Source organism: Apus apus, chromosome 21 (genome assembly GCF_020740795.1).
Source record: "Apus apus isolate bApuApu2 chromosome 21, bApuApu2.pri.cur, whole genome shotgun sequence".
NCBI lineage: Eukaryota > Metazoa > Chordata > Aves > Apodiformes > Apodidae > Apus > Apus apus.
The window spans coordinates 5,382,974-5,410,093 of record NC_067302.1 but is presented as its reverse complement, the minus strand read 5'-3'; the positions used below and the strand labels follow the sequence as shown (position 1 = coordinate 5,410,093).

Here is a 27,120-nt window from a genome sequence, read left to right as displayed (position 1 = left end):
CGCTCGCCCGCCGAGCGCAGCCGCCGCGGCGGGAGGGCCCGACGTGCCGCACCATGGGCAGCCAGGGCTCCAAGGCGGCGGCCGCCAACGCTACCGAGCCCGCTAAGGCCAACGGGCAGGTAGGTACCGAGGGGACACCGGGAGCCGCGCCGTGCGCCCCGCCGGGGCGGGCGGAGAGACAAAGGAGGAAGAGGCGGCGGTGGCGGCGGCTCGGTGGGGATCGGGGTGGCGGCCCCGAGGGGGGGGATCCTCCTGCCCCGTGGGCATCGAGCGATGCGGCCCCACCCGCGCCTCGCCCCGGGCTCCCTCCCGGCACCGGGCGGGGGCCCCGTCCCTCGCCGAGCCCCGGCACCGGGCGCGGAGAGCGGGCGCCGCCCGGTGGCAGCGCAGCCCCCCCCCCCGCTCCCCCGGTGCACCCCCTCACCCAGGCTCGGTGCATCTCACCCCCTGCCCCTGGCGCACCCTCTTACCTCGGCTCCATGCCCCTCCACCCCTCCCTTGCACCCCCATTTCCCCGGCTGGGTACGAGGCTCTGGGGAGGGGGTGTCGAGTCCCGGCTGTGTCTAACGCTCTGCTCCGCTCCCCCCCGCTCCCCCCCCCGCAGGAGAACGGCCACGTGAGGCTCAATGGGGACATGACACCCAAGATGCCCCCCCTGAACGGGAACGGCTCGGCTGAACCCCTGAAGGAGGAGAGCAAGGACCAGGCGGGTGGTGAGGATGCCATCGAGCCCGCTCCCCCCGCCGAAGGGGGGGACGCCAAACCCGAAGGTGCCGCAGCCCCCAAGGACACCCCCAAGAAGAAGAAGAAGTTCTCGTTCAAGAAATCCTTCAAGCTGAGCGGGATCTCGTTTCGGAAGAACAAGAAAGAAGCTGGGGACTCCTCTGGGTCCTCTCCCACAGAGGACCAGCAAGGCAAGGGGGAGGAGACCCCAGCTTGCTCGGCCAGCGGGACGGAGCCGTCGGCTCCCCCCGAGGAGGGGACAGCAGAGGAGCAGGGCAGCCCCCCGGAGAGCAGCCGGGCTGCGGAGGGGCAGCAGGGAGCTGAGCCCAAGGGGGAGGATGTGGAAGCAGGGGGGAGCAAGGAGGAAGAGAAGCAGCAGCAGCAGCAGGGGGAAAGCCACGGGGATACAGCCAAACCAGAGGAGCCCTCCAAACCCGCGGGGCCTGAGGCCACAACAGCTCTGGAGCAGAAGGAAGAGTAGAGCCCACCTGGCATCGTCCTCACTTTGAGACTCTTACACCATCCTCTCCATCCCATAATCCCACAGACTCTGCCATGCCCACACACCACCCCAGCCCACCTAGAACTGACACCACCTTCTAAAACCAACCCCACCTGCCCCCCCCCCATCAAGTTACTTCTTCCCCCACCCCTGTTAGGAAGCTGGTTTGGATTCCCACCACCACCATTTGGAGTCGTTTTACCCGAATCCTTTCAAACCGTGGAGGAAGACTGTCCTGGACATAACTGGAATTTACAGTTCATGAGAACCCAGATCTCCCATCCCACTCTGGTCTCTGCTGGTCTCCTGACTGTCCCCTCTCCTCCCAGCAGCCTTCAAAGCCCAACAAGCCAGTGACTGTTCAATGGATTCTTTTCTTTTTTTCCCCCCCCTCAGTTTACATTCCTGGTTCTGACTTTCATTTGAAGTCTTTTGTGCTTTTTATAGAAATCAATGGTTTAAAAGCTAATCTGGTTAGGATTTTGTTTTAATAATGTCTCACTCTTGGCTTGAAACCATAAAGCTTGTAAGTCCGCTGTGTTTAATTCTGCTTCTGAGGGTTAACTTTTAGGGTGTGGGGTGGAGGGAGGGGGCCTGCCAGCTGTATAATGTGAAGCAACATTTGTTTTCTCTGTAAATAATTTTTTTAATGGCCAAAACACTTGATTTGCAATTTTCTAACTTCTAAAAAAAAAAAAAAGGGAAGAAAAAAAAAAAAAGAGCTGTATGGGCTTTATTGTAACATTTGAAAGGAATAAATGGTGACCCCTTCATGGGTGAGCTCGAGTCCTTCTTGTCCTGGATGCCAGACCAGGGAAGATAGAGCAGTTGCTTATTTAGTTCAACAGCTGCTGTGTTTAATCACCCCAGCCCTGGCTCTGCTCACAGTTAATTGACTTGCAGCAGATGTAGAGCTACAGCCACAAAGGACTTTCTCACACAAGCCTCTTGTCACTACCTCAGGATCACTGTTCAGCTGGCTGCTCTGTACCTGTTTTCTCAGAGATCTAACCCATTTTTTCCTGGTGGGGGGGAAAGGAAAAAAAAAAAAAAAAGGCTTTTCACACAAGCAGGGGCCCAGCAGGGTTACTGGTGAAATTCCCATTTTATAAGCTTAGTGTCTTTGTTTTAGTGGCTTTAGAATAGGAGTGGCTTCTTTTTCATAAAAAAAACACAACCTGGAGCACAAGAACGATTGATTGGGAGCAAAGCTTGACTTCCAAGGAGAAAATGAAGGCACAATGGATGATGCCTCTATTGTTTCTCCTGTGATGGAGGTGGTTCTTCCTGAGAGCAGCAGCAGGAGCCCTGCTCCTCTCCAACAGCTCCAAGGCTGCAGCCTCCCCGGGAGCCTCTCCTGCCAGCTGAGGCTGCAGCAGGGGTGCTCAGCCCCCCTCCATGAAAAGGCCTGTTCCCAGTTCCCAGCTGATCACCTGCCCCTGCTGTTCTGGCTGGCAAAGACATGGAGAAAAAGCAAAGACCATTGTTTGTTCAACTGGCACCACCCTGGCGAGGCAGGGCTTGGGGCGAGGACCATCACTGCTCTTCTGTGGCCCTTGAGGTAGGTGAAAACACCCAAAATTCCTTGTTTCATTGCTCCACCCATAGTGGGAAGCTAAAGCCAAGCAACCTGCTTCCAAACGCAGCAGGGAATCATCCCTATTCCTTGGGGGAGGGGGGGAGGAAGGGGGCAAAAAAAAACCCAAACAAACCCCACAACCCACAAACCCACCACCAAAAAAAGGTGTTTAAAATGCAGACACTGTGGCCTGCAAATGATTTTGTGTCTCCTCATGTGAGGGACACAGCTGCACGGTGGCCCGGCCGGGGTCCGGGCTGGATGCAGCAGCACGACTGGCAGCCATTTTAAGAAAGCCTGGGAGGGAGAAGAGCTGCAGTTGCACAGATCATGCCTGATCTGGCAGGGGGAACTTGAATTGGAACAGTTGGGGGTTTTTTGTTCAAGGAGGAGAGGGTTTTAATTGCCTGCTCTGGGGGAAAAAGGACCATGAAGTTGCCTGGAGTTATTCTTGCGGCCATGGGAGCCAACTCTGCCACACAAAGGTTTTTCTTAGCTACATCAAGGGCAGGTTCTCCTGTGTCCAGTTCAGGTGTGATCATCACTCAATTGCAGCACTAACCTGTTCCTAATTATATAAATTGTGTTTTTTAACTCGAACACCAGAGGAAAAAACCCCACTGAAGTTCATCCAAAAGATCCTCCCTTCCCAGAACTCATTGTTCCCTTCCTAGAGGAGCATTATTCCCAGAGCATCAGCTGCATGAAGTGCTGCTAACCCCAAACAAACCACAAACCCAAGTGCTGCTGGAGGAGAACCCAACTGGAATTTAGGAAAGAGACAGTAAGAGCTGCCCCAGTGACCCTCAGCAGAAGAGCAAACAAAACCCCATGGGGTTTCAACTTACCTCTTCTGGAGGGAAGGTCACGAGCAGAATTTCAAGGCTATTTTATAAAACAGGGGGGGAAAAAACATGAAGAACAAACATTGACAAAAGCAGTATTTCACAGAGTATGTTCCAAAGCCCTCAGTGGATGCATTTGAACTAACACATGTGAAAAATGGGGAAAACTATCACCCCTCACCTTTCTACCCAAAGCCTTATTCCAGCTGTCAGGTTTTGTTGTTGGGACTTGGACCACATCACAACCAAGGCCCTGCACAACTTCCCAGCAATGGCCCTGAAAGCAAACTGAACCCCCACTCTAACCCAGTGTTTCCTCTCAGCAGAAAGCAGCACAAACTCACACCGACCATAGAAATGTACCAGTTTTTATTACAAAGATTCTCAAAATTCAAAATAAAAGCATCTTTAAAAAACCACAATATATTTCCCACCCCCCAGACACAAAGATACACTGATCTCTCTCGCTTCACGTACAAACACTGAAGAGCAGGAGTTAAACACATCACTCAGATCCAAAGAGACTAAAAAACTCAGGGTGGAAAAGGGGGGAGAAGAAAAAAAAAAAGAAGTCTTTAAAAAAATAAAACATTTTTAAAATAACCTGTGTTAAGTTAGCAGCATTATTAGAGTTGAAACCATCAGCAGCACTCCAGTGAGAGGTACAGATCCTCTTATGGACAGAGGAATCCCCCTGAGAAAGGAGAGCAGCGAGTCCAAACTGCCTGCAACACTTCTGCAAAGCCTTTCACCAAAAAAGCTCATCTACTGATTAGCTGTCCAAAAAAAAACAAAACCCAACGCAACACAAACCAACAAGATGCAAAAGAAGGGCCAGTTCTGGTCACAAAAGACTTTTGGGTGTGAGATAATGCGTGGGAGCAGGAAGAGGAGTAGGTTTAAAAATGTACAGAGCCCCATCTGCTGTTCCCTTCTAAAGATAACAGCTCAGAGGGCTGATAAAAAGGTTCTCCATGTTTACTGGCCTTGGGAGCAGGAAAGAAGAAAGGTTCAGTCTGAAAACATTTGTACTTGAAGAGGTTTTTAGTGAGGATACACATGGACAAGAGGTTTCAGCCAGGGTCTGGGACAAGCTGGGAATTTCTGCAGTGGTTTCAGCCTAGGACACAGATCAGTACTGAGAAAGCACATCATGTGTAGCTGAGGGGAGAACAGGAAAAGCAAAGCAGCAGCCAAAGGGGCAGTAACTCACTTTCCCCTGCACAGAGGGGCACAGACATAGGAAAAAAGGTATAAAAATGTCATCCCTTCTCTTACACGAGATGCAGAATGCTGCCATGCTGACTGGATCTGCAGGATCTTGGAAAAGGTTCCACCACCACCACCATCAGGGTGGTTTTCATTTTGTCTTTTCCAGATCTGCACCTGCAGAGCTCTGGGGCTGATTCACCAAAGCACTTTTCAGATGGTTTTTCAGCTGCTTCATCTCTTCCCACCAGGTTGCTGCAGGGAGGTAGCCAACTCTATTCAAGAACTGCACTATTTGACCCTGAGAAGTGGCACCAGCTTGCAGTGAACTTGCCACGGTGGAATCAAAACTGAAGACCAAAGGAACAGTCAGTCTCTCACAGGCTTCATTGGAGAACTCATTCTCCCCCCAAAAAAAAAAGAAAAAGGAAAAAAAAACCTCATGGCCAGCCTTCCACCTAACCTGAACTGCAGACACTACTTCTACTTAAATTATTCTTTTCCAAGGGTGGTTATTTCAGAGGGGAGAGTAAAGAAAGGAAGTGATTTTTGTTTTTAAAGACACACTAAGGAGGCAGTGGAAGGCAAGAGTGAAACTTCCCAGTCACCAGATCTGGGCAGTGCAGGTCTGACTACTCCACAGAATCCTCCCTACCTGCTCCCAGTGGAGTGCAGCAAGGAATAATTTACAGTTCTCAAGTCATTTATATATTTATATAGAAATATATACAGAAACATATATAAAATATAAATCCTGTGGAATGGGAGGCAACCAGAGAAGCTAACCTATGACAACTACACACTGACAAGGACTGTCCAGCAGCAGCCATCTTAGGTGGATTTTGTCTCTTCCTTCACCCTGTGGAAACAAACAGTGAAGAATTTGGTTGAAACCAGCAACCTGGGCTGTCCCCAAGCTTCAACAACAAGCCAGAGCCACAGACTTTAAAAAATGCTGCTTATATGACCCGTCCTCATCTAAAACTTGTCACTTTTTCCCCATTAAGAGCCCGTGACAAAGCCATCCAAACTATCACCTCTCCCCTCCAACCCCTCAAGATCCCCCTGGGGGCATGGGTAGGTGCAGAAGGGAGCTCAGGAACAGCCATTTGAGGGCTCACCCTTTGGGTTCTGCCTTCTCCTCTTTTGCTTTTTCCTCTTCTTTCTCATCTAGGAGAAAAAAAAAACCAAAACAAACCACCAGACACACGGCAGTGCAGCAGGAAAATACACACCAGGAAAAGTTCCACAGAGCTGGGAGGGCTCCTGGTCCTGGCTCTCATGCTTACCTTTCTTCTCCTCTTCCTCCTTTTCCTCTTCCGTTTTCACACGCTTGGCTTTCTTGAAGTTGGCCGCATTCTTGCGCCCTCCTTCCCCCTCATCCTCGGAGTCAGAGAATTCCTCATCACAGGATATTCTCTTGTCGGAGTTGCGGACTGAGTGGGAAGAGGACAAGAGGTTGTTTGAACAGATTTCCAAGTCAGGAGACACCAAACACCAACTTCCCCAACTCCATCTGCTCATTGGGAGGAGCTATTGGGCCTGTGCAGGTCAGAATGAGGCCTTGATAAAAACACTTTCTACCTTCTTTTAACTCCTCACTCCTCAGCTGCTCCTGCCCACAATCCAAGACCACATGTACAACTTGGATGAGGTGCAATGGGATGTCTAGACTTGACAGCAGAAGCAGGTTAACCAGCCTCACACAGAGCAAGTCTGGCTGCCAGATCTAAAGGCCACCAGCCAATCTGGAGAGAAATTAGCATTTTCACTGCAGAAGACAACTTCTGGGATCAAACCTGACAGTCTCCCAGCATATCCTCTGTCACAGCACCTACATCACAGGACCTGTTTAAATTCTCACATCAGAGCCTAGGTTCTCCCATTATGGAAATCATCTGGCAAAGGTGCCATTTCTCCAAGGAAAAAGAAATCTGTCAGCTCTGCAGTGCACAGCATCATTGCCTGAGCTCACCAGCCCCATCAGAAAGGTGGAAACAGATTCAAACTGAAGGAATCCAGACAAACATGCTCCTCTTTTCACTACGGAAAAGCAGTTTAGAGTCTGCGCCCTTCTCCAGCTAACAGACTGAGAGAGATGGGGGTGTCCAGCCTGGAGAAGAGAAGGCTCCAGGGAGACCTTAGAGCTCCTTCCAGTGCCTGAAGGGGCTCCAGAAAAGCTGGGGAAGGACTTGGGACAAGGGTGGGGAGGGAGAGGACAAGGGGGGATGGATTAAAACTGGAAGAGGGGAGATTTAGATGAGACATGGGGAGGAAATTCCTGAGTGTGAGGGTGGTGAGACCCTGGCCCAGGTTGCCCAGGGAAGCTGTGGCTGCCCCATCCCTGGCAGTGTTGAAGGGCAGGTTGGATGGGGCTTGAAGCAACCTGGGCTGGTGGGAGGTGTCCCTGCCCATGCAGGGGGTTGGATCTAGATGAATTTTAGGGTCCCTTCCAACTCCAACCATTCTATGAATCTCTGAACCTAACTGGCCTCGCCCTGGTTTGCCCCCACAGGCTCTGAGCAGCTCAACAATCCCCAGCCAGGCAAGGCAGCTGGGCCAGAGCCAAGCACGTACTTGAAATGCGTTTCTCAGGATCTTCTTCCTCTTCATCTCCACTGTCTTCCTGAACAGCATCCTCAGGGATTGGCTGCATCTGGACACCAGGGGCGTGGGGCAACATGCGCAGGTTCTCAAAGAGACGCTGCCTAGAGCCAGGAGGAGGAGACCCCGTCAGCAAGGGGCCACCCATGGGTGTGGAGACCCCAGCAGGAGGTGTCAGCCTCACCAAGAGGAACACTCACTTGATCTTCTCGAGATACTCATTGGTGTTCTGGTTGGTCATGTTCGAGGGGCTGATGTGGAGCTTAAAGTCTGGTCCAAAGTACTCAAAATAGTCATTGTATGGAAGCTCTGCAGGCAAGTTAAAGAAGGAATAAACACCTAATTACCACTGGGCTGGTGACAAAATGCCACAAACCCCTTGTGTGAAAAGTACAAGTGCCTTCCCCAAGGGACAGGAGCTGAAGCTCTCCTAGCCCCAATTCAGATCCAAGCAGACAACTTAGTGCAGTCACTTGGCAGTTAAACACTATCAGTGCACACACAAGTTGTCAGTAGAAGGTCATCTCATTTCAGGGAGACAGCAGAGCTGCTGGGTCCCTTTTGTTGGAGGGGAGGAGCTAGAGGACTAGAATGCAAACAAGAGCAGCTACTGCAAATCAGGGCACCCCAAAGCTCTTCCACAGTCATAACCAAGAGCTAATGAAACATTATTGTCGCTCCTTCTCCCGCAGCAACATCATTTCCCTGAGCTCTGTTTCTAGTGTGTCACTGTCCCTCAGTCCTGCTCCAAAGGCTCCAGGGGAGAATTACCATTGGGAATTTCAGTGTCCAAAGCCACAGCAGTCTCATAGGTCCAGCACCTGGCCACGTTGCGGATCGTGTAGCCACCTCCTCCCAGCATCAGCATGGGCAAATTAAAACTTTTTACAAACTCCACACACTTAGCATGACCTGCAGCAAAAGCAGCATGGGGGGGGAGAAGAAAGAGTCACAGCCTCACAGCATATGAAGAACAAATTTTGGCATGAAATCTAATGATATTATTTCTGGTAGTTTGGCCCTGGCACAGCAAGGCACTCTTACCTTTGATGGTCAGGTTAAAACAACCCAGCCTGTCCCCTGACAGAGAATCTGACCCACACTGCAAGACAACTGCACTAGGCTGGAACGTCTCCATCACTTTTGAGATCACCTAAACAAGAAACCTGTTGTTACAGACTCTCCATGGGACAGTGTCACAGCCACACAGCAATGGCCACGTCAGCCAGTGACACCAAGACACCCCTGGTGTTCCCACAGCTGCTGACTCCCCTACACTGGTAACAGTGAGGCTCTCACAAAGAGAAGCTTGCTGATGACAGGCTGCAATTGTGAGGGAGGAATAGAGCCCCTGAAGAATCTTATCACAGAAGACTGAATCAATCTCCAACAGCTCCAGTTGACAAAGTATCATCCCCAAGGAATCACTCAAAGCTATGTTCACTTACTGGCTTGAATATTGCTTCGTAGGACTCATCATCAATTCCGTCCCGCAGGGGGTAGTTGACAGCGTAGTACTTGCCTTTGCCTGCACCAATGTCCTGTTGGAGACAAGGAGAGACCACAAGTCAGCACAGAACCAGCTGCAGCACATTAACTCTGCTCAAAATCAGGAAGGGAAGTTTGGGATTCCATCAGTGTAACCTGCATGTCAGCCCAGGCTCTCACGGGCAGACACTGCGCCGGCAGGAGCCACCTGACTCCCAGGTAGCTGCATTTCACCCTCAGGGCTCAGGGGAGAAAAATCCACCACTGTCATCACTTCCATGTTGCTATGAGCACACAGGCTCTCAGTTCCCTGGCAAAAGTCACTCTCCTACACAGCAACAAAACTGGCAGCTAAAATTCCAGTTCCAAACCTGTACACTCTGCAGAGATGCACAGCCCAAAATACCAGTTTGGGCTGACTGTGCAGTCTGGTACTGGAGGATTCTACTTCAAAATCATAGACCCATTTTTACATTTCCATTATCTCTCTCATACTCTATAGTGTTTTATGGAAAAAAAAAATATAATAATTTCATTTAGGCACCATGAAAGAATGCTGCAGCTGCATCCCAGTTCACATAACCAGTGCCAAACTCTGGGCTGAAAAAAAGCCCAACTCACAAGAGAATTTGCATCAGAAAAATGTAACTCCACCAAAAAGCACATAAAAAAAAAAAAAAAAGAAAAAAAAAGAGAACCTTTCACCCCTGAGAAGAGCACTGTGGCAATGCCAGAGGTCCCAAAGTGAACCACACCTGTATCTCACTGGAAAGAGTGCCACAGTTAACAGCACGATTCATTAACCTGCAGGACTGAGTCACAGGAGGAAATGCCAACAGGATAAACCAACACACACCGAAATACTCAGTCAGAAGCTTTCAGCCAAAAGCTTGTGTGGCCAAACTTAACTGGCCAGTAGCTACAGGTGACCAACATGCAACCTTCAGAGTCACTTGCCTGAGCATAATCCCAGCAGAAGGCTGCTAAGAGGCTGATACTCTACAGGCCCCAGGAACAAAGCACCCACTCCAGAGCCCACCAGCTGCCTCACAAATACACCTTTGCCCTCAGAAATGCCACTTTGAGAGCAGGAAAACCCAGGAGAGCAGTGATCTTAATTAAATTAGAATGACAGCAAACTACATTTCAGGGTAATTCTCTCCATTCTCACCCGGAGGTCCCCTGTTCCTGGGAAGTATTCTCCATACTTATGGAAGGACACGGTCATGACCCGGTCTGTGGTGTAAAATGCTTCCTCCACACCATCTCCATGGTGAATGTCAATGTCAATGTACAGCACCCTCTGGTGATACCTAGGATCAGAAAGGAGTCAAAATGCTGCATTTCTTCAGAGCAGAAGCTGCCTTCAGCAGCAGAGCAAACAGGAGGAGAGCAAGGGAGCCCCAGGCTGCACAGCCAGCAGGCAGCTCTCTCTGGAGGCTACAAGCCAAAGTTGTGGAAAAGAGAGTCATGCCCTGGTCAGCAGTGGAACAGAACCACAGAGGAAAATAAAGCGGCTTGTGCTGCTGCAACTGATCTTTGCAGGTAGACTCAACTTGGTTTATTCAGATTCAGGCTGCATTTTTGTGTCCCAGCCCCTTGCTGAGGTCTGCCTCGAGCTACAAGCTGTCACACTTCACAGCTGTGCCCCTTTGCCAGGGTGGGTGGCAGAGGGAAGGGCCTAAGAGCAACCAGAGAGTGCTCCAAGCCTCCTGCACTGTGCCACTGTTGGCAGAGAGAGTACTGCATCCCAAGAGACAGCTGATTAAGCCCTCCTGGGAAAACACAGCAGGCTGGGAAGAAAACACCAAGGACTTGGGAGGAAATGCAGCAGAACAGACAAAGAAAGGGGTGAGCAGCCCTGCCCGTACTTGAGGAGCTCCAGGATCGCCAGGACGATGTCATTGACATAACAGAAGCCAGAAGCCTCTGACTTCTTAGCGTGGTGAAGGCCTCCTGCCCAGTTCACAGCAATATCTGTCTGCTGCTTGTTCAGCTTCACAGCACTGGCTGTTGGGAGAAGCACAACACGTGAGCACAAGAGCCCCAGGGCAGAGACCGAGGGGCAAAGCACCTGTCCCTCAGGATCCCATCCTGCCTGGGTGGGTGTTTGGGTGCTGAACAAAGCAAAGCCCAAGGGTTTAACACTTCGTGTCTCAACAAACTAACAAAAGGCAAAGGGGAGGGAATTGCAGGCTCTGTTTTGTCTCCACACACTTTTCCCTGCTTCCCACTTTAGCCTCAGAGCATAACATCTGCACAGCCAAGTCCACAGCATCCTAGCTGGGGTCACAGCTGAAGAGAGTCTAGATTTCTTAGTGCCCTGAACAAAGGATTTAAATGAAAGGTTTCATCCAACATACATTTAGGTCATTCACTGAACATGCATTTAGGCAAAGGAAGTTCTCTGCCCCCAGCCCCCTTCATCAACTCTGCCAATTCTGCAACTCTCCCAGGACCGAAACAGATGGTATATTCTGTGGAATCCACAGCTGTGGGACCAGAGAGCACAAACTGCTTCCAAAAATGCTGCAGTCAGGACTTGTAGGGACTGCTGAGCTGCCTTACAGGAAACCACTTCTAGATGTCACTGTGGGAGGAGCAGCCATCAAGCTTTAAGGCCTGTGCACAGCCCCAGGACTCCCCCACACCCTGTACCCTGCAACAAAGTATTCAGGAACAGTGAAAGCAGTTCGAATGTTCCAGCTTCCAGGGAGCTTCCTGAAGCCCTTCAGGTTCTATGTTGCTTCATGTCCAGAGTGGCTTTTTGTTAAAAACAACAGACAAAGTAACCCTTTTCTTTCCTTGGAAGGTCATGCCTGACCAGAGCAAAGTTTTTACAACTGCTCTTTCTGCAAATCTCACTTTATTTCTTTTTTTATTAAGCCCCTGGTGCTGCTGTGGTTTTGTTTTAACATTGTCTTTGCTGGCCTCAAATTCTCACATGGGGAGAAATCTGGATCTGACTATTGAGGAGACCAGGAACAGGTTCACAGGGCCTCTCCCCCACCCACCACCTACAACAAATTCACTTTTTAGACAGACCTACACAATGAACATCTACTTCAGAGAAAATAAAATGACAACTGGTGAGCTTACCCACTGAGCCTCCAGCAGAGAGCTGACAAAACTCAAACAACCCATCAAACACAGGGCAGTCTTCCCCAACATTAACTTGGAAAGAACACAAAAGAGTTAGTGTAAGAGAAAACTATAAATAAATCACAGATTTAAATGGCAAAGTGTCTATCACCCCTCTGGTTTTAAAAGCTAACCAGGTAAGTGAACAACATTGTTTTAAAAGAACAAAAGACCAGGCAGGAATAAGAAAACATTAATATAATCAGCCCCAGGGTTGCCTGATGAGGCAAAAAGGTTGTTGCTGTAGGGAAGATGCTCCTGACTTGTAGGAAAAGAGGAAAGCAGGTCCTGGGAGCTCTGGAGAGCAGCACATCATCTGCTGGGCTGGTTTCCAGAGTGGGCAGCGAGGAGCTGTTCTCAGGAGGAGCTCTGGAACAGACATGCTGCTCCTCACAGCAACTCCTGAGACACTCAGTGCTCTGTGCTGCTCCAGGCTGTGCAGAACAGGGGCAGCACCTCTCAGGTCACACTGCAAACCCCCCACCCTGTGCCTTCTGGGGGAATTGTGCCACTTCTGGCCACAGAGCTGAGCCTGAGCTCCAACATACAACCCCAGAGCCAGTGGGAAAGGCTTGTACTCCCGTTTGCTGCTGAGGAGCTGAGAAAGCAGCCAGTGCCAGGAGAAAGCAGGGACACAATGAACAGTGGTGTGAGAAATTTACACCCACATCTGTCAGTTCCACCTTGTACATGCCTTTCACTCCACCCTGGACAGTCAGCTTTTAAGTTCTCAGCCCAACTGCAGTTCTAGATTGAAAATAAAAACAGTAACAAGAATCTAGATTTGCTTATACAAACCAACCAACCCCTTACTTTTGTAACAACATCTGTAGGTTCTTCTGCATTTCACGTGCACAAAGCTCCAGCAAGCATCAGAAACCCCTCAGTGCACAGTCTCCATAAAGACTGTGTGATACTGGAGTTTGAATGGTCCCATATTGGGCCAGGGATCTCTGGAAAGGACAATGCCCATCAGGAGACCCAGAAGGAAGCAATTGCCCCTGCTCACCAATTGCTTCAGCAGGGCCTGGCAACTTGCAGAGTTTGAATAATTAATTCAAAGAGGTGGTTGGAAGCTTTCCCTGTTAAGTGAGGAGAATTGCAGCCATCAATTTCTGCATGCTTCCCATTACAGCAAATTAAACTCCTTGCCCTTGAGGCTACAGGGCAGCTCTTCCCAAGTCCTCAGGCAGCAGGGCATCAGCAGAATTGGAGCCTGTTCATTCCCTTCAGTGCCCCTGAGAACTTCATGGGCAGCACTGACAGCATTTGAGGGCATCCCTCCATGCTGCCTGGCCAGGACAGGAGCTGCTGTGTCAACAGAAGCCAGCTGGGCTTTTTCCCCACCAGGACATCCCAAGCAGCCAGGGCTACTAAGTGGGAATATTAATAACAGAGGTCAAACTCTTGCCTAGAGGCACAAAGCTCTGGTGGAAGATGAGAGGCACAAATGCTCCTTCTTCCTTGCAGTGGGTGGGCAAGGAGCTTCTTAGCTGGGAGAACATAAACCAGAGAGAGCCCAGCATTCCAGGTGGAACCATCCTTATGGAAATCACAGCAGTTATCCTTCTCTCTAAGAGAAAGCTGAAGCACCAAGAAGGCTGCAGAGACCTACCACTGCACTGGGAGCAGTGACCTGCACAATCCAAGGGGTAATGGATTAAAACTGGAAGAAGGGAGATTTAGGTTGGACATTGGGAGAAAATTCTTCACTGTGAGGGTTGTGAGACACTGGAACAGGTTGCCCAGAGTTGTGGTTGTCCATCCCTGGAAGTGTTCAGGGGCAGGTTGGATGGGGCTTGAAGCAACTTGGGCTGGTGGGAGGTGTCCCTGCCCATGCAGGGGGTTGGACTGGATGAGCTTTAAGGTCCCTTCCAACCCAAACCCAAACCATTTGATGATTCTAAGACCTTGCCTCCTGTATCCCTACTCCCTGTTCCAAGCCCCTGTGCTAGCTCTGGATCTACACAGAGGCTACTACTCTGCAGGTTTTGTTGAAGAAAGGCTCTGTCCTCTGCATGCTTAAGATTAATTTTCATATTTTTCCTCCTTCAGGCCAAAAGAGTTCAGTACAGGAAATGCTGACTACCAGAGAGAGCAGAGTGGGCATTCATGAGCTCATGAGCTGCATCTGCTTCAGGGGTAAACAGCTCATTTGTGTAAATATGTACTTGGGTAGATGTCATTTGGGACATTAAGGCACATCCTTTGCTGTAGGAAGTCTTTCAATGTCTATTACTCATGAAGCAGCTCACCCTTACAGGCTTGTGCCTTAACATCTGTCCCCTTCAGCTCATACCAGAGCTCCAAGTGCTCCTGCCTCAGACTCAAGAGCCCTATTTCTTCTAAACTGGAGACTACTCTTCCTCACAAAAAAGAAACCCCACGGGCTAACAACTGCTTTCTGCTCTGAGGGTTGCAGTGTTCAAGACCAAAATGCTGTTTTAACCTTGAGCCTTCCTCACTTTTCATCTGTACTTGCTAAAAACCTAGTTTGCCACAGTCACTGCCAAAGAACATCAGCTCAGGGTTGCAGAGAGATCAAAATAAAAGGTTTCTGTAACATTAAAATTCATCATTAAAGGACTCATTTTTAAAACACTTGATTTACCAAATCAATCAAAACCCAAGTCAGGAGACAAGACAATTTCCCATGGCTCTTCCCACTCTTTTTATCACCAGTCCTCTGGCCTAGGATTCCCAGAACCCCAAATCTTAGCCTTGGCAGAGCTTACATCTTTGCATCTGCTTGCTGTACTCAGACATGTTATCTGGGCGAATGGACCTCAGGAATTTGATGTAGTCATCGCTGTGGTACTTGGTCATTTCTTCTGCATTCGCCTTGTGAGGGCGCTGCAAGGACAACAAAACAGCAGGGTTTGTAGCTCAGATTTACTCCCAGGATCAACCCAAAAAAATCCCTCAACCCAGCAGCATCCAACAAGAGAAACTTCTTTTCAAAGCAAGAATGCCACTACTGGAGACTGGGACATATTGCAGCTCTAAATAAAGGAAATATTGAAGGGAAAAATGCAATTTTCCAGCCTCCAAAACTGAAGCAAAGAACAGAGAAACAATCAGAAAAAAGCAGAAACACACCAGCACAACTGTTTAAATTTTTTTTTTCTTTTCCTCTTTGGCTCATTAACAGAGACCTTATGAGTCTGAAGCATCAAAATTAAAACCTGACACACAAAGTAAGATCTTTCCTCTTCACAACCAGCCCTACACTTACATATATCTCCATCTTCCTGTAGAGGCCATAGTTCAGCAGTAGGTTGTGGGTCATCCGGATCCTGTGGGGTTTCATGGGATGTCCTTGGCCATAATAGTAGTTCCCAACATCACCTGGGAGCAAAAAAGCTTTTTGTTACAGCAGGGAAAAGTATCAATTCCTTCAAACAGAATCACAGCCAAGACACCAGAGCCACCAGGTCATCTGCCATTTTATCTGTTCTTCAGCAGTACCTCTGTCCCCAGGGGACAGGGTCTCCCACCTTGCTTGTACAGGGTTCTCCACAGAGTCAGAAACATTTATCCTAGACTGAAATAAGACAGACATTTGGAAACTGGTGCCAGACAAGGAATTTTTTTAATGCAGGCTAGGAGCAAGACAATCCAGGCAAGAGTCTGGGTGACTAACATCACTCTTCAGGATGATAAGAGGAGGGAACACCAGCTTTCTTGGGCAGCAGGAGCTTTGGGCACCACATCTGCCCATCCCCAGCTCTCCAATGTCCTCTCCAGGCAGTTTGGATCCATGACATCCCAGATTTGCCCAGCTCACAGGTTTCACAGCCAGTGCAGCTGCTCTCCGAGCAGGAACACACACACCAGGAGCCCTGGGAGTTTAATCCCAGCTCAGACAACGACTCACCCCACAGAGCCTCCACTCCTCACCGTGCAACTCACAGAACCCAGACACAAAGCAGCTACTTCTCTCAATAAGCAAACACCAGCCTAGATGGAGCTTCACAGCTCTGATCATTTTCACCCTTTGTCATCTCTGGAAACCTTTCAGAAGAATCCCAGTCCCCAGGAACCACACACCTACACTGAGCACCTGACGAGCTCTCCTATGGGTGCCAGCACTAACAGTCACCTTCCTGGAATTACATCCCACAGCTCATCTCCCCACATGGATTTTTTTCATTCCTACCCAGCAAAACCTGAGCACAAGCAGCACTCACCCACAGCAGACACCACAGACTGGAGGCTTGTTTCTTTCCCCCTCCACAACCTCCTCTCCCAGGGTAGTTATTTTCATGAAACTTGGAGAAATTTAACATCCAGATTCCTGCCTCCTGCCTGATTTAGCAGCTCAAAACTTCCCAAGAGCAGGAAACACAGCCCCATGGAGCAGTCATACCCTGCAAGGCTCATTTTCTTGGGAAACCAGACGAAGTTGTTCATGTAGTTGTACAACTCCCAACCCATTTAGGAAGCAGGAGACCCAATCCGGTCTGGCTGGTGACTCAGTTGGGAGTATTAATATTTCATCACTGATCTGAACATTCAGGAGAAGCTGCTACTTCCTCCCAGCACACAGCTGTAGTTTTTCCTCCTGTGGACAGGGCCCTGTTTGCAAAGTAGATGCAAACACTGCAAATCCCACAGCCAAATAATCCTGCTGCTGGAATTTACCTGGTTTTTGCACAAATGTATCTTTCTGGGGCAACTTTCCCAAGAGTAAAATCAGGTTCAGTCAAGGTTTAGGGGACTCAGGAAGAGGTGCTCAAGAACTTATCTAGAAAATACCAGTACAAAACTACACCACGGTGTGAAAACTGGTCACCTTCACTTCAGGCTGCAAGGGAAATGCCCCAGGCAAAACCTGTTGGTGTGGACTCTGATCAACACATCCCACCAGAGGAGCTTGTCTGCCTGAGGACATCAGCACAGATGAAGTGTGTGAACCCAAGAGACCCCTCTTCCTGCCTGCTGGGGTTAAGAAAGTCCCTGCACGGGGAGCTAGTAAAGGAGAAGTTACTGTGAAAGTTCAAACCCTCACACACATCCTCAGCACCCCTCAGGATTCCCATGAAGGACCCTCACGATACCAAATGATCTTTTCCCCATCCTCTCAATCCCACCCAGACCCTTCCCTGCACCCTGGGCTCCTTCTCCAGCACCTCCTGCCAGCTGAATCACACACATGGAGTCACAGAGTGGTGGGGGATGCAAGGGACCTCTGGAGATCATCTAGTCCAACTCCCCCCTGCTAGAGCAGGATCCCTCAGAGCAGATCCCACAGGAACACATCCAGGTTTGGAATGTCTCCAGGGATGAAGACTCCCCAACTTCCCTGGGCAGCCTGTCCCAGGGCTCTGGTACCCTCACAGGAAAGAAGTATTTTCTTGTATTTAGGTTCAACCTCCTGTGTTCCAGTTTGTGCCCACTGCTCCTTGTCCTCTCACTGGACACCCCTGAGCAGAGTCTGGCCTCAAGGAAGAGACCCATACACCATCCACAACAGCACCCAGAGACCTGCTTTTAGGGAATTACTGCACTGGGCTGTGCTGCTTCCTACATGGAAAATAAAAGACCCTAACAAACTGGGCTCCCACAACCACAGATGATGTCTTCCCTGACAACAACAGTCCCCTTCCACCTCAGGACACACTGTGGATGGTGGCCAGATGCTCATAAAAGAGCAGGGGGGAAAAAAAGGCACCAAAATCTCACCACAGGGCAAATTAGTGAGGGCAGCTATAAACAAAGAGTGTGTAACTCTAACTTCATGTAGTTACCACGCAATAAAGACTGCAAGGAGAGCCTCTCTGCTAGCATTTTCACACAAAATGACTGGTTATTTCATATTTAAGACATCATCCTCTGCCTTTAAAGATCACAACTTGTTCACAAACTGACAAGCTGCTTTGTGAACACACTACATTCCAAGGACAGAGGTAGGTTTGGACACAGAACCCATTTGCTTTCAACATCCAGGTCACACACACATTCTGCCCCTCCCTGTGAGCACTTTAAGTTTAATCCAGGCATTTTAAGGTCTCTCCAGCAGCCCCTTGTCTATTTTGACACGATGGGTGCTGCACAGAGATTGGCTGTGTGGTGAAACTGAGCTCAGTTTCACTGCACCCAGTGCTCTAACCCAGGCTCCTCCTCACCCTGCCTTCCCAAAGGCACCAGCTGAGTCAGAGACCCAGCAGGGCTGTCACCACAGGCTGCAAACCCACTGCTTACATTCGCTTTCCCACAGAAAGAAAAAGCCCTCCCTGCACACCTGACACACAGTCTCAAAGAGCCAGCTTTGCTGCTTGAACACTGAGCACACCCCCTTACCAGGAAAAAGGGGCAAGGAAAAGTTTTTTTACTTGATTTCACAGACCAAAAGCCACGAGGAAATGGAGAACTGCACGACACCTTTGGCAGAGCGATCACAGCCTCTGTTAAAAATGTGAGCCTGCCCACTGCTGAGGCACCAAGCTGCCCCAGCAAAGGGGAGGTGGTTGTGAAGTGCAGCAGCGACGTGACTGGTTTCTCCCCCAGATTACAGGGTGGAAGTGGAGAAGCCACACAAGATCCCCAGCTTGAGATTTGGCCAGCTCTGACACCCCGTTACTCCACTACCCCACTGGGGTGATTACACAGCTCCAAAGCAGCACTTCTGCTTCCCCAGCCTCATAAAAATGAATAAAAAAAAAAAAAAAGACAGTCTGCAATGCTGCCAAGTTCAGAGCCAGAGCTAAACAATGCTCCTAGACACAGGAACTCCCTACAAACCACCACGCAGGTGGTCTGGCTCCCAACACCTTTGGGTTTGTCTCTCACTGGACAGCAACACCACTGACCCCAGTGGCAGCCTCAGGAGTGCTGCCTCCTCCTCCTGACACAGGGGTTCTGCGTCCCCACAACCTGTCCTGCCCCCCAGCACCTCCCCTAGTGCTCCCCATCCTCCCAGAAGCCTTCAGCATCTCAGCACAGCTCCCAAAGCCTCTCTCAGCCTCATTCATGCTCCTCTGCCCACCCTGGACCCTCCACAGCCTTTCCCCACTTCCAAAGTCCCCAGATGTCCCCCACTCCCCATCCCATTCAATCCCCTCATCTCCCAGCGCTGCTCCCCTATCTTTCCCTCCAATTCTTCCCTTTCTCCCATATCCTTCCCATGCTCTCCAGTCTCCCCATTCCCCCCAGCACCACTGCAGCCCCCATACAATCCTGCCCCTACCCCATACCCCCCTTACCCCAGCCCTCCCCTGTCCCTCAGGGCTCCCGATACCCACCCCTTGCTCCCCAATACAGCCCCTCTCCCCCACCCCCCCTCCCAGCGACCCCGATCACCCCTCGCCACCCTCCTGAGCAGCCCCCAACCCCTATGTAAGCCCCTGTAAGCCTCCCCCAGCCACCCCTCTCAGCTCCCATCCCCAGTGCTGCCCCCAGTACCGCCCCCATTACCCTCCAGTGACCCCCATTACCCCCCAGTACCACCCTCATTACCCTCCAGTGACCCCCACTACCCCCTAGTGCCGCCCCCATTACCCCCCAGTACTGCCCCATTACCCTCCAGTGACCCCCACTACTCCCTAGTGCCGCCCCCATTACCCCCCAGTACTGCCCCATTACCCTCCAGTGACCCCCACTACCCTCCAGTGACCCCCATTACCCCCCAGTGCCGCCCCCAATACCCTCCAGTGACCCCCATTACCCCCCAGTACCGCCCCCATTACCCTCCAGTGACCCCCATTACCCCCCAGTACCGCCCCCATTAGCCTCCAGTGACCTCCACTACCCCCCAGTGACCCCCATTACACCCAGTCACCCCCAACCCCCCCCCACCTCCCCTCCCCCCCCCCTTGGTACCCCTCTTAGCCCCCCCCCCCCCACATCCCCCGCCCCTTCCCCCACCCCCCCGGCCCAGCCACCCCGGCGGCCGCCCGCCCCCCCCCGCCCCGGGCGCCCCGCAGGACCCTCACCGTCGTAGTAGTAGCAGACTTTCCTCCGGGTCCCCTGCGTCAGCGCCATTTTCCTGCCTCCCCACAGCGCCGGGCCCCCCGCCCCGCGCAGCGCCGCCCGCCCGCGCCACGCCCCGCCCCCCGCGCGGCCCTCGGCCTATCAGAGGCGGGAGCTCCGCCCCCTCCGGCGTCTCCACCAATAGGAATGCGCAGAGGGAGGGCGCGGGGGCCGCTCGCAGGCTCCGCGGAGGGAGGGGGGGGGGGGCTGGGCTGTACCACTGCGGAGCGCGGGGGGAGCCGCGCGGGCTGCACCATCGCTGGGGCGCGGGGGGGGGAGCGGGGGGCAATTGGGGAGAGGGTCCGGGTGGGGGGGTTGGGGGAAACTCCAGGTGGGGCCGAACCATCCCGGGCCGTGCAGGGGAGTGGCACAAGCCTCTAGCAGCGCTCAGGTACCGGCTTGTCCTGCCCGGACACAGCGGGGTCCTGGGGGGGGGTTTCAAACAGCCGAGGTCCGCGTGGGAGGGGTTCTGGGGGTCCCCACAGCACCCTGGGATGGGGTTGGTGGGAGTGGGGTCCGTTCCCTGAGAGCCTGCCCAGGGCTGCCATCAGCACCCTGCTGAAAAGGCCTTTATTGCCCCAAAATGCCCCCGCGGTTACAGGTCAGATCCTGCCAACACCCCGGGAGGGGAGAAGGGGCGTCCCTGGGCCGAGGGCTGGGGCAGCCACTGCTTGTGGTGGGGGGTCTGCCATCAGTGGGGGGGAAGGAGGCAGCGAGACCCAGCAGAGAGGCTGGCATGGCCCCTGTGGGGCTGGGGGCTGCACGTGCACCCTGATCAGCCCAGGGACGGGGCGCTGAGCACCCCCCGGGCCCTGCACAGCTCCCCTGGAGCCCCCCGTGCCAGCCCCCTACTCTTCCGAGTCACTCTTTGGCTTGGAGGGTCCCATCACCTGCTGGGGGGGGGGGGTGTGTGGGGTGTGTGTGAAATCCACCGCTCCAAAGATCTGAACAGCTTCCAATCTTTACTGCTGAGGTCCAGGCAGTGCCCCTGGGGTGATGTGCGTGGAGTCTGTGGGGACCTGGCGTGAGGGGGAGCACCCCTGGGTGCCCTGGCTCGGGTCCTCAGGGCTGCTGCTGGTACTGGCCCTCGGTGGCGGTGAAGAAGTCCTCCAGCACACTCTTCATGTACTCAAAGGTGGGACGTTCCTCGGGCCTCTCCTTCCAGCACTGCATCATCAGTTCGTACAGCTCGCGGGGGCAGTGGTCGGGCTGTGGCATGCGGTACCCCCGCTCCAGGTTCTGGATCACCTCGGGGTTGGTCATCCCTGCCAGGACAACACATGTGGCACTGAATTCGGATCAGAGAATCACAGTCATGGTTGGAAAAGACCTCTGAGATCATCGAGTCCAACCATCCAGGAGCCAGGCTGGTTCCTGTTTGTCTCACACGTCTGTCACATGAGTTTTGAACTGAGCATTTGCAGATGAGAGCCCCACATTTTTCTTCCATTTGAACAAGAACTCGGTGCTGCTGTGGCCCCCAAGGAAATGATGCCACTGCAGTTATATATGCTTGTATTTTTAAGTGGACAATACAAAAGCTTACAGCATTACTGTCCATTTTTCTCTATATACATTTATGCCTTCTGAAGGCACCTTATCTTCATTTTGCAGCCACCAGAGATCATGGAATGGTTTGGGTTGGAAGGGACCTTCAAGACCATCCAGTCCCAACCCCCTGCATGGGCAGGGACACCTCCCACCAGCCCAGGCTGCTCCAAGCCCCATCCAACCTGCCCTTCAACACTGCCAGGGATGGGGCAGCCACAGCTTCCCTGGGCAACCTGGGCCAGGGTCTCACCACCCTCACACTCAGGAATTTCCTCCTGATCTCTAACCTAATCAAAACGCAGCTGCATTCATCTGCAGGATCCCCCTCCCCCCCTCCCCTTTTTTTTTCCCCCCATTGACTTTCCTGAAAACTGTAGGAGAAACACATGCCCAGAACACTGCTTTCATAGCTCAAAGTTGCCTTTTGAGGTTACCACGAAGAGGTGAAGTGTCACCAGTTGAAAAAAAAGACAGAAAACAAACTCCCCCCCCCCCCAGTATCCTAACCCTAACCCCCCCCCCCCCAAGTATCCGAGGTATCGCAAATCCCATCCTGGCTTTGCAAATCCCATGGGGGAAACTTCCTTCCCCCCCGCACAAAAACACCCTCCCCGCCCCCCAGCTCCATCCTCTGAAACCCCCGGTGGCTTTTGGTGCAAAATGTGCCCGGGGAAGCGGTGGGAACCGCGGCGGGGCAGGGCAGGGAGCCAGGCGGGGCAGCCCGGGGCTGTGCGTGCGTGCGGCGGTGCATGCACACCCGGCTGGCTCTGCGCTTGCGTGGGGAGGGGGGTCACAGCCCTCCTGCCACCCCCACACCCTTCCCCCCATCCCACCACCCCCCGGTAAACCCCGACCTGGATACGGGATCCGGCCGTAGGTGACGATCTCCGTCAGCAAGATGCCGAAAGACCAAACGTCGGACTTGATGGTGAACGTGCCGTAATTAATGGCTTCCGGCGCCGTCCATTTAATGGGGAATTTAGCCCCTGGAAGGGAGAAATGAAGACTTTAAGGCCGAGCTGGAAAGGTCCCTTTGGTGTTGGACCTGATGTGACAACGCCGAGACAGCCCCGGTCCCTGCTGGGGATGAGCGGAGCTCGGTGGCAGCCAGACCCCCCGGGCCCCCGTTCCTGGCCGGCTGCAGCCCCCGCTGCGGGCTGGACCCTGCTCCTGCAGCAGCCACCAGACAGGGCTGTCACCCCCCCAAAAACCGGGTGGGGTGGGTGTGCGAGGTCCTGCAGCCCCCCCCCTCCAGCTGGGGGGGGGGGACACAAATGGACGAGGGGGAGAAGAATCTTGGCACGCGCTGCTTGTCCCCCTCCCCCGGGATGCGGCCGGGGGGGGTGGGGGTTTCCCGCGGCCCCCAGCTGCCTGCACCCCGAATCGGGGGGCACATGAAGGGGGGGACGCACCCTCTCGAGCCGTGTACTCGTTGTCCTCGATGAGGCGGGCCAGCCCGAAGTCGGCGATTTTGCAGCACAGGGTGTCCGAGACGAGGATGTTGGCAGCCCGCAGGTCGCGGTGGATGTAGTTCTTGGCCTCGATGAAGGCCATGCCTTCGGCGATCTGCCGGTGGCGTTCGTGGCAATTAACAGCAATTAACGGCCCCAGCAGGGCGGCCCCAGCTCCAGCCCTCCCCACCGGCTCCGTTCCCCCTCACCTGTGCTGCCATGTCCAGCAGTTTGTTGATGCTGAGCTTGACTCCTTCCGAGGTCTTGAGGAAGTCCACCAGGCTGCCTGCAATGAAAGCAGCAGGTCTCAGCTGCAGGTCTCAGCTGCAGGCAGGGGCTGCCCTCCCCTCCCCGGGGTATCTGTTGGGGTGGGTGTTGCAGCCGTGGATTCAGCACCCCCCAAGACAACACCAAACGTGGGGCTGGGCAGCTCGCAGCCCCCAGAAAAGCAGGCAGGAGGGGATGGGCAGGAGACCACCCTGCCTTCAAGGTCCTTTTCCCCCTGCCAGGGCTGACCCCTGAGCTCCCAGGGGTGGAAGAGCTGGCATGCAGAGCATGGAGAGGTGAAGGACACCAAATGCAGCTGGAGACACACGAACCAGCATCAACCACTGGAAAGGAACAACCAAGAGCCAAAGGAACCACGGTGCTTCACAGCCCCCACCCATGGTGGGCAGTGCCCAAGGGACCCTCACCCTTCTCCATGTACTCTGTGATGATGTAGATGGGCTCCTTGGTCACCACGGCGTAGAGCCGCACCAGCCGCGGGTGCTGCAGGTTCTTCATCAGGTTGGCCTCCGCCAGGAAGGCACTGGGTGACATGCTGCCCTGCTTCAGGTTTTTGATGGCCACCTTGGTGTGGCCGTTGTAGAACCCTGTGGAGAGATGGGGCAGAGGGACCTCATCACCAGGCACAGCCAGGGGGCACGTAGTGCTGGCTGAGGAGGTGAGTATGGGGGCTGCTCTGTGGATCTAGAGCATCCCAACCCAAGGCTGCACAAGCAGGAAGTGTTGGAGATTGCAAAGGTTGGCTGAAGACCAAGCCCAGAGGCAGCAAAGGCTGGTGAAGGGCCCTGGCACCACAGAGGGCTGTAGCAGGGGAGTCAGAGGGCTTTTGGGGATGATCACAGCTCTTTGCTGGCCACCTCCTGGGCAAAAATCTGTAACCACACTTTAAGCCACCAAGCAGATATTTTTACCTGTGGTTTTCAGCCACCAGGAGGGAAGAAAGATATTGGCTGCTGGGCTTTAAACAGGAGGGGTGGCTTAGGGGAAATGGACAGTGTGCTAAAGCCTGGCTCCTGCAGGGTACTCGGAGGGGACCTTGGGGGACAGCCAGCACCCACAAAGGGGTCTGGGTGGCCAGGGATGGGAGAGGGGAGAAGCCTGGGCTGCTCTGGGTAAAGCAGAGTGCCCGCGAGCTGCTGGTTTCCTCCCTTCTTCCAGCACCCTTGTAAAAAGCTGAGGTCCCACACGTGGGGGCTGTGCTGGCTGCTCCAGGTGAGACCCTGGTCAGACCTTCCCTGCAGGGCCCAGCTGACCCTGCCCACAGCTCCTCACCCGGGAGGAAGCACCCCAGTTTCACCCTGACTCACCCATCCAGACTTCTCCAAACTGCCCTGCTCCCAGCTTCTCCACCAGCTTCAGTGACTCCCGTGGCACCTCCCACTCGTCCTGCCACCACGGCTTCTGCGGCTTCTGGGTCCGGCAGGGCTTGCCCAGCCGGGTGCACAGCCCGTCCGGGCTGCCTGCAGAGCAGGGAGGCAGAGCCAGCGTCAGGGCAGAGGGCACAGGAGCCCAGCACAGGCTGGGGAAGGGGTGGCAGCATGTCCTGCTCCTCCCGTCCTACCGCATCCCACCCCTGTATCCCTCTCCATCCATACATCCCCACTCCCGTTCCCATCATCCACACATCCCCATCTCCACTCCAGCCACATGTCCACATCCCCACATCCCCACCTCCATCCACCCATCCCCACATCCCCATCTCCATCCACACATCCCCATCTCCACTCCAGCCACATGTCCACATCCCCACATCCCCATCTCCATCCACCCATCCCCACATCCCCATCTCCATCCACACATCCCCATCCCCATTCCTACTTCCATCCCCATCCCCTGCCTGCAGGCAGGACCAGCCCCATTCCCCCCAGCCCTTGACCAGCACACACGTGTGTAATAGTCCACCAGCTCGTGCAGGCTGCTGAAGGTGACCCGGGGGGAGATGTAGTACCCCCCATTGTCCATGTTGCGGATCTTGTAGTGCTTCACTGTCTCACCCTGGTTCTGGTCGAAGTCCCTCACCGACAGTGAGTAGGAGCCTGAGGAGACAGGGACCAGATGTGTGTGTGATCCCAGCACTCCTCCCATGCTTCCCAGCGCCTTTCCCAGTGCTGGTGGCAGGAGGTCTTGGGGGAACCCATGGGATGGTACCTTTGGAGGTCTCACTCTCCCGGATGAGGAAGGAGCCGTGCGTGTTGCCCGATGCCAGGAGCTGCCTCTCCGCATCCTTGCGGCTGATGTTTTTGAAGAACCACCTGCAGACACAGGGCAAGGTTAGGGCTGGTGGGGCTCAGGCCACCTTCAGGGGATGCTCCTGGCACCTTCCCCCCTGCCAGAAGAGCTCCTGCTCAACCCCTACTCACGGCTCAGGCTCCAGGCTGTTCACCATGGCCACAAAGTTGTAGGGGATCAAACCCTCCTGGCCCGTGGTGAGTGACTGCGCCTTCCACCACTCCCCACTCCTGCAAGGACACAGCGAGGTGAGACCCACCCTGACTGCCAGGACCCCCCACGGACCCCCCTGGCAGCACCAGGACACCAGTCAGGGAGCCACAGGGTTGTGCCAGTGTGGGTGCTGGGGCACCAGCAGAGCTCACTCACTCTTCCAGGATGCGAAGCTTCTCGCCCTTCCGCAGCCCCAGGTCCCCGTCGTGCTTGGGCTCATAGTTGTACAGGGCGACCACCAGCTTATCTGGGGGGGCCAACAGAGGGGCAGGGTGGTGGTGGCCAAGGGGGGAACTGTCCCCAGCCACCCCTTGCTGCAGCTGGTCCTTACCTTGCAGCGGGGAGCACGGTGGGGACGTGGCCTCGTAGGTCACCAAGGGGTCCTGCACATCAGAGCTGTTGCGGATCAACCTCTGTGAGGGGACAAGGACCCCCATGAGCCTTCACCTTGCTGTGGTTTGGCCATCTCATGGCCACCTCCAGAGGAGTTTGGCCACCAGGACCTGGGAAGGGGGGTCTTCTCACCCCCTGCTCACCTGGCGCTTGCTGTTGGGGTCGATGGGGTAGTTGCAGTGCTCACAGATGTCGATGTTCTCAATCCAGTCCTCATCATAGTCTGAGCTGCAGCAGCAGCCCATGGTGGCTGAGGGGGGCAAGGGGTGGTGAGGGAAGCCTTCCTCCCCCTCCAGCCATGCCTGTCCTCCTGCTCCTGCACATCCCCATCCCTGCATCCATCTGTCTGGCTGCCCACATTGCGTGGCCCATCCTGCAGGCTGCTGAACCGAGGGCATCCCCTGACTCTCAGTCACCAGCCATATTTTCTCCTAATTTTGCTCTGGCTTTGTTAATTAAAAACACTGAAGGCAATTAATCCCCAGCCTGAGGCTCCCTGAGCTGCCAGCACAGCCTGGCATTGCCTCCTTCGCTGGCTCCTTCCCACCTTCCAGCCCTTGGGCTAATCCCTGTGTTCTCCACCATGACTATCCCATTAGGAATTAATAAGTCCTCGCTCTGCCCCACAACGTGTGTTTTACGAGGTTTGGCTGCAACAGGCACCTCCCTGGCCCTAAAAGTGGCTCCTGGGATCAGAGCCGGATGCAAGTGCTCCCCCACCCACGCTGCATCACCTCTGATTTCCTTCTCCCCCTCCCCCGGGGCTCTCTCAGCCTCCCCCACACACACACATTCAGCCCCTGTCACTGTGCTCTGGCATCAGAGGTGTCCTTAGAACCCCCATCCCTGCTCGGGGATCCCGCATCCTCAGCAGCTCACCCTAAAGCATCAAGAATCCCTCACCCTCAAGCATCAGCCCTGGCCACGGTGACA

The 27,120-nt window shown here is 53.6% G+C and overlaps 3 protein-coding genes across 5 annotated transcripts; 1 reads left to right on the top strand and 2 right to left on the bottom strand.

The window, feature by feature from the left end:
• Positions 1 to 1,998, top strand: MARCKSL1 (MARCKS like 1). Its single transcript, XM_051638024.1, has 2 exons — positions 1 to 119; positions 605 to 1,998. The coding sequence occupies exons 1-2, from the start codon at positions 54 to 56 to the stop codon at positions 1,202 to 1,204; spliced, it is 666 nt and encodes a 221-aa protein (XP_051493984.1). The 5' UTR covers positions 1 to 53; the 3' UTR covers positions 1,205 to 1,998.
• A 2,003-nt stretch (positions 1,999 to 4,001) lies between these two features.
• HDAC1 (histone deacetylase 1) lies at positions 4,002 to 20,124 on the bottom strand. Its single transcript, XM_051638018.1, has 14 exons — positions 20,026 to 20,124; positions 15,327 to 15,439; positions 14,827 to 14,944; positions 12,050 to 12,124; positions 10,822 to 10,960; positions 10,122 to 10,263; positions 8,911 to 9,003; positions 8,507 to 8,615; positions 8,234 to 8,374; positions 7,663 to 7,771; positions 7,436 to 7,566; positions 6,148 to 6,294; positions 5,980 to 6,028; positions 4,002 to 5,717 (listed from the first exon to the last, which is right to left on the bottom strand). Exons 1-14 carry the CDS (start codon positions 20,072 to 20,074, stop codon positions 5,690 to 5,692), a joined length of 1,443 nt encoding a protein of 480 aa, XP_051493978.1. The 5' UTR covers positions 20,075 to 20,124; the 3' UTR covers positions 4,002 to 5,689.
• Positions 20,125 to 20,972: 848 nt separating this feature from the next.
• On the bottom strand, positions 20,973 to 26,449 carry LCK (LCK proto-oncogene, Src family tyrosine kinase). 3 transcript variants are annotated; one of them, XM_051638013.1, is made up of 12 exons: positions 26,331 to 26,432; positions 26,126 to 26,207; positions 25,951 to 26,041; positions 25,713 to 25,811; positions 25,501 to 25,604; positions 25,239 to 25,388; positions 24,660 to 24,812; positions 23,760 to 23,939; positions 23,274 to 23,350; positions 23,026 to 23,179; positions 22,468 to 22,599; positions 20,973 to 21,327 (listed from the first exon to the last, which is right to left on the bottom strand). In XM_051638013.1, exons 1-12 carry the CDS (start codon positions 26,430 to 26,432, stop codon positions 21,125 to 21,127), a joined length of 1,527 nt encoding a protein of 508 aa, XP_051493973.1. In that variant the 3' UTR covers positions 20,973 to 21,124. The 3 variants fall into 3 exon arrangements, with proteins under 3 accessions (XP_051493973.1, XP_051493972.1, XP_051493974.1); XM_051638012.1 differs by having other exon boundaries at positions 25,951 to 26,207; positions 26,331 to 26,449; XM_051638014.1 differs by lacking the exon at positions 24,660 to 24,812.
• Positions 26,450 to 27,120: the final 671 nt, after the last annotated feature.

Coding starts and splice junctions, on each gene's coding strand:
- HDAC1 (XM_051638018.1), bottom strand. CDS start 20,074: ATGGCGCTGACGCAGGGGACCCGGAGGAAAGTCTGCTACTACTACGAC. Junction 8,375..8,506: donor TTTTAACCTGACCATCAAAG/GTAAGAGTGCCT, acceptor CTTTTGCTGCAG/GTCATGCTAAGTGTGTGGAG. Junction 6,029..6,147: donor GGAGGAAGAGGAGAAGAAAG/GTAAGCATGAGA, acceptor TTTTTCTCCTAG/ATGAGAAAGAAGAGGAAAAA.
- LCK (XM_051638012.1), bottom strand. CDS start 26,432: ATGGGCTGCTGCTGCAGCTCAGACTATGATGAGGACTGGATTGAGAAC. Junction 26,208..26,330: donor ACCCCAACAGCAAGCGCCAG/GTGAGCAGGGGG, acceptor GTCCCCTCACAG/AGGTTGATCCGCAACAGCTC. Junction 23,180..23,273: donor TGCTGGACATGGCAGCACAG/GTGAGGGGGAAC, acceptor CGCCACCGGCAG/ATCGCCGAAGGCATGGCCTT.
- MARCKSL1 (XM_051638024.1), top strand. CDS start 54: ATGGGCAGCCAGGGCTCCAAGGCGGCGGCCGCCAACGCTACCGAGCCC. Junction 120..604: donor CCGCTAAGGCCAACGGGCAG/GTAGGTACCGAG, acceptor CCCCCCCCGCAG/GAGAACGGCCACGTGAGGCT.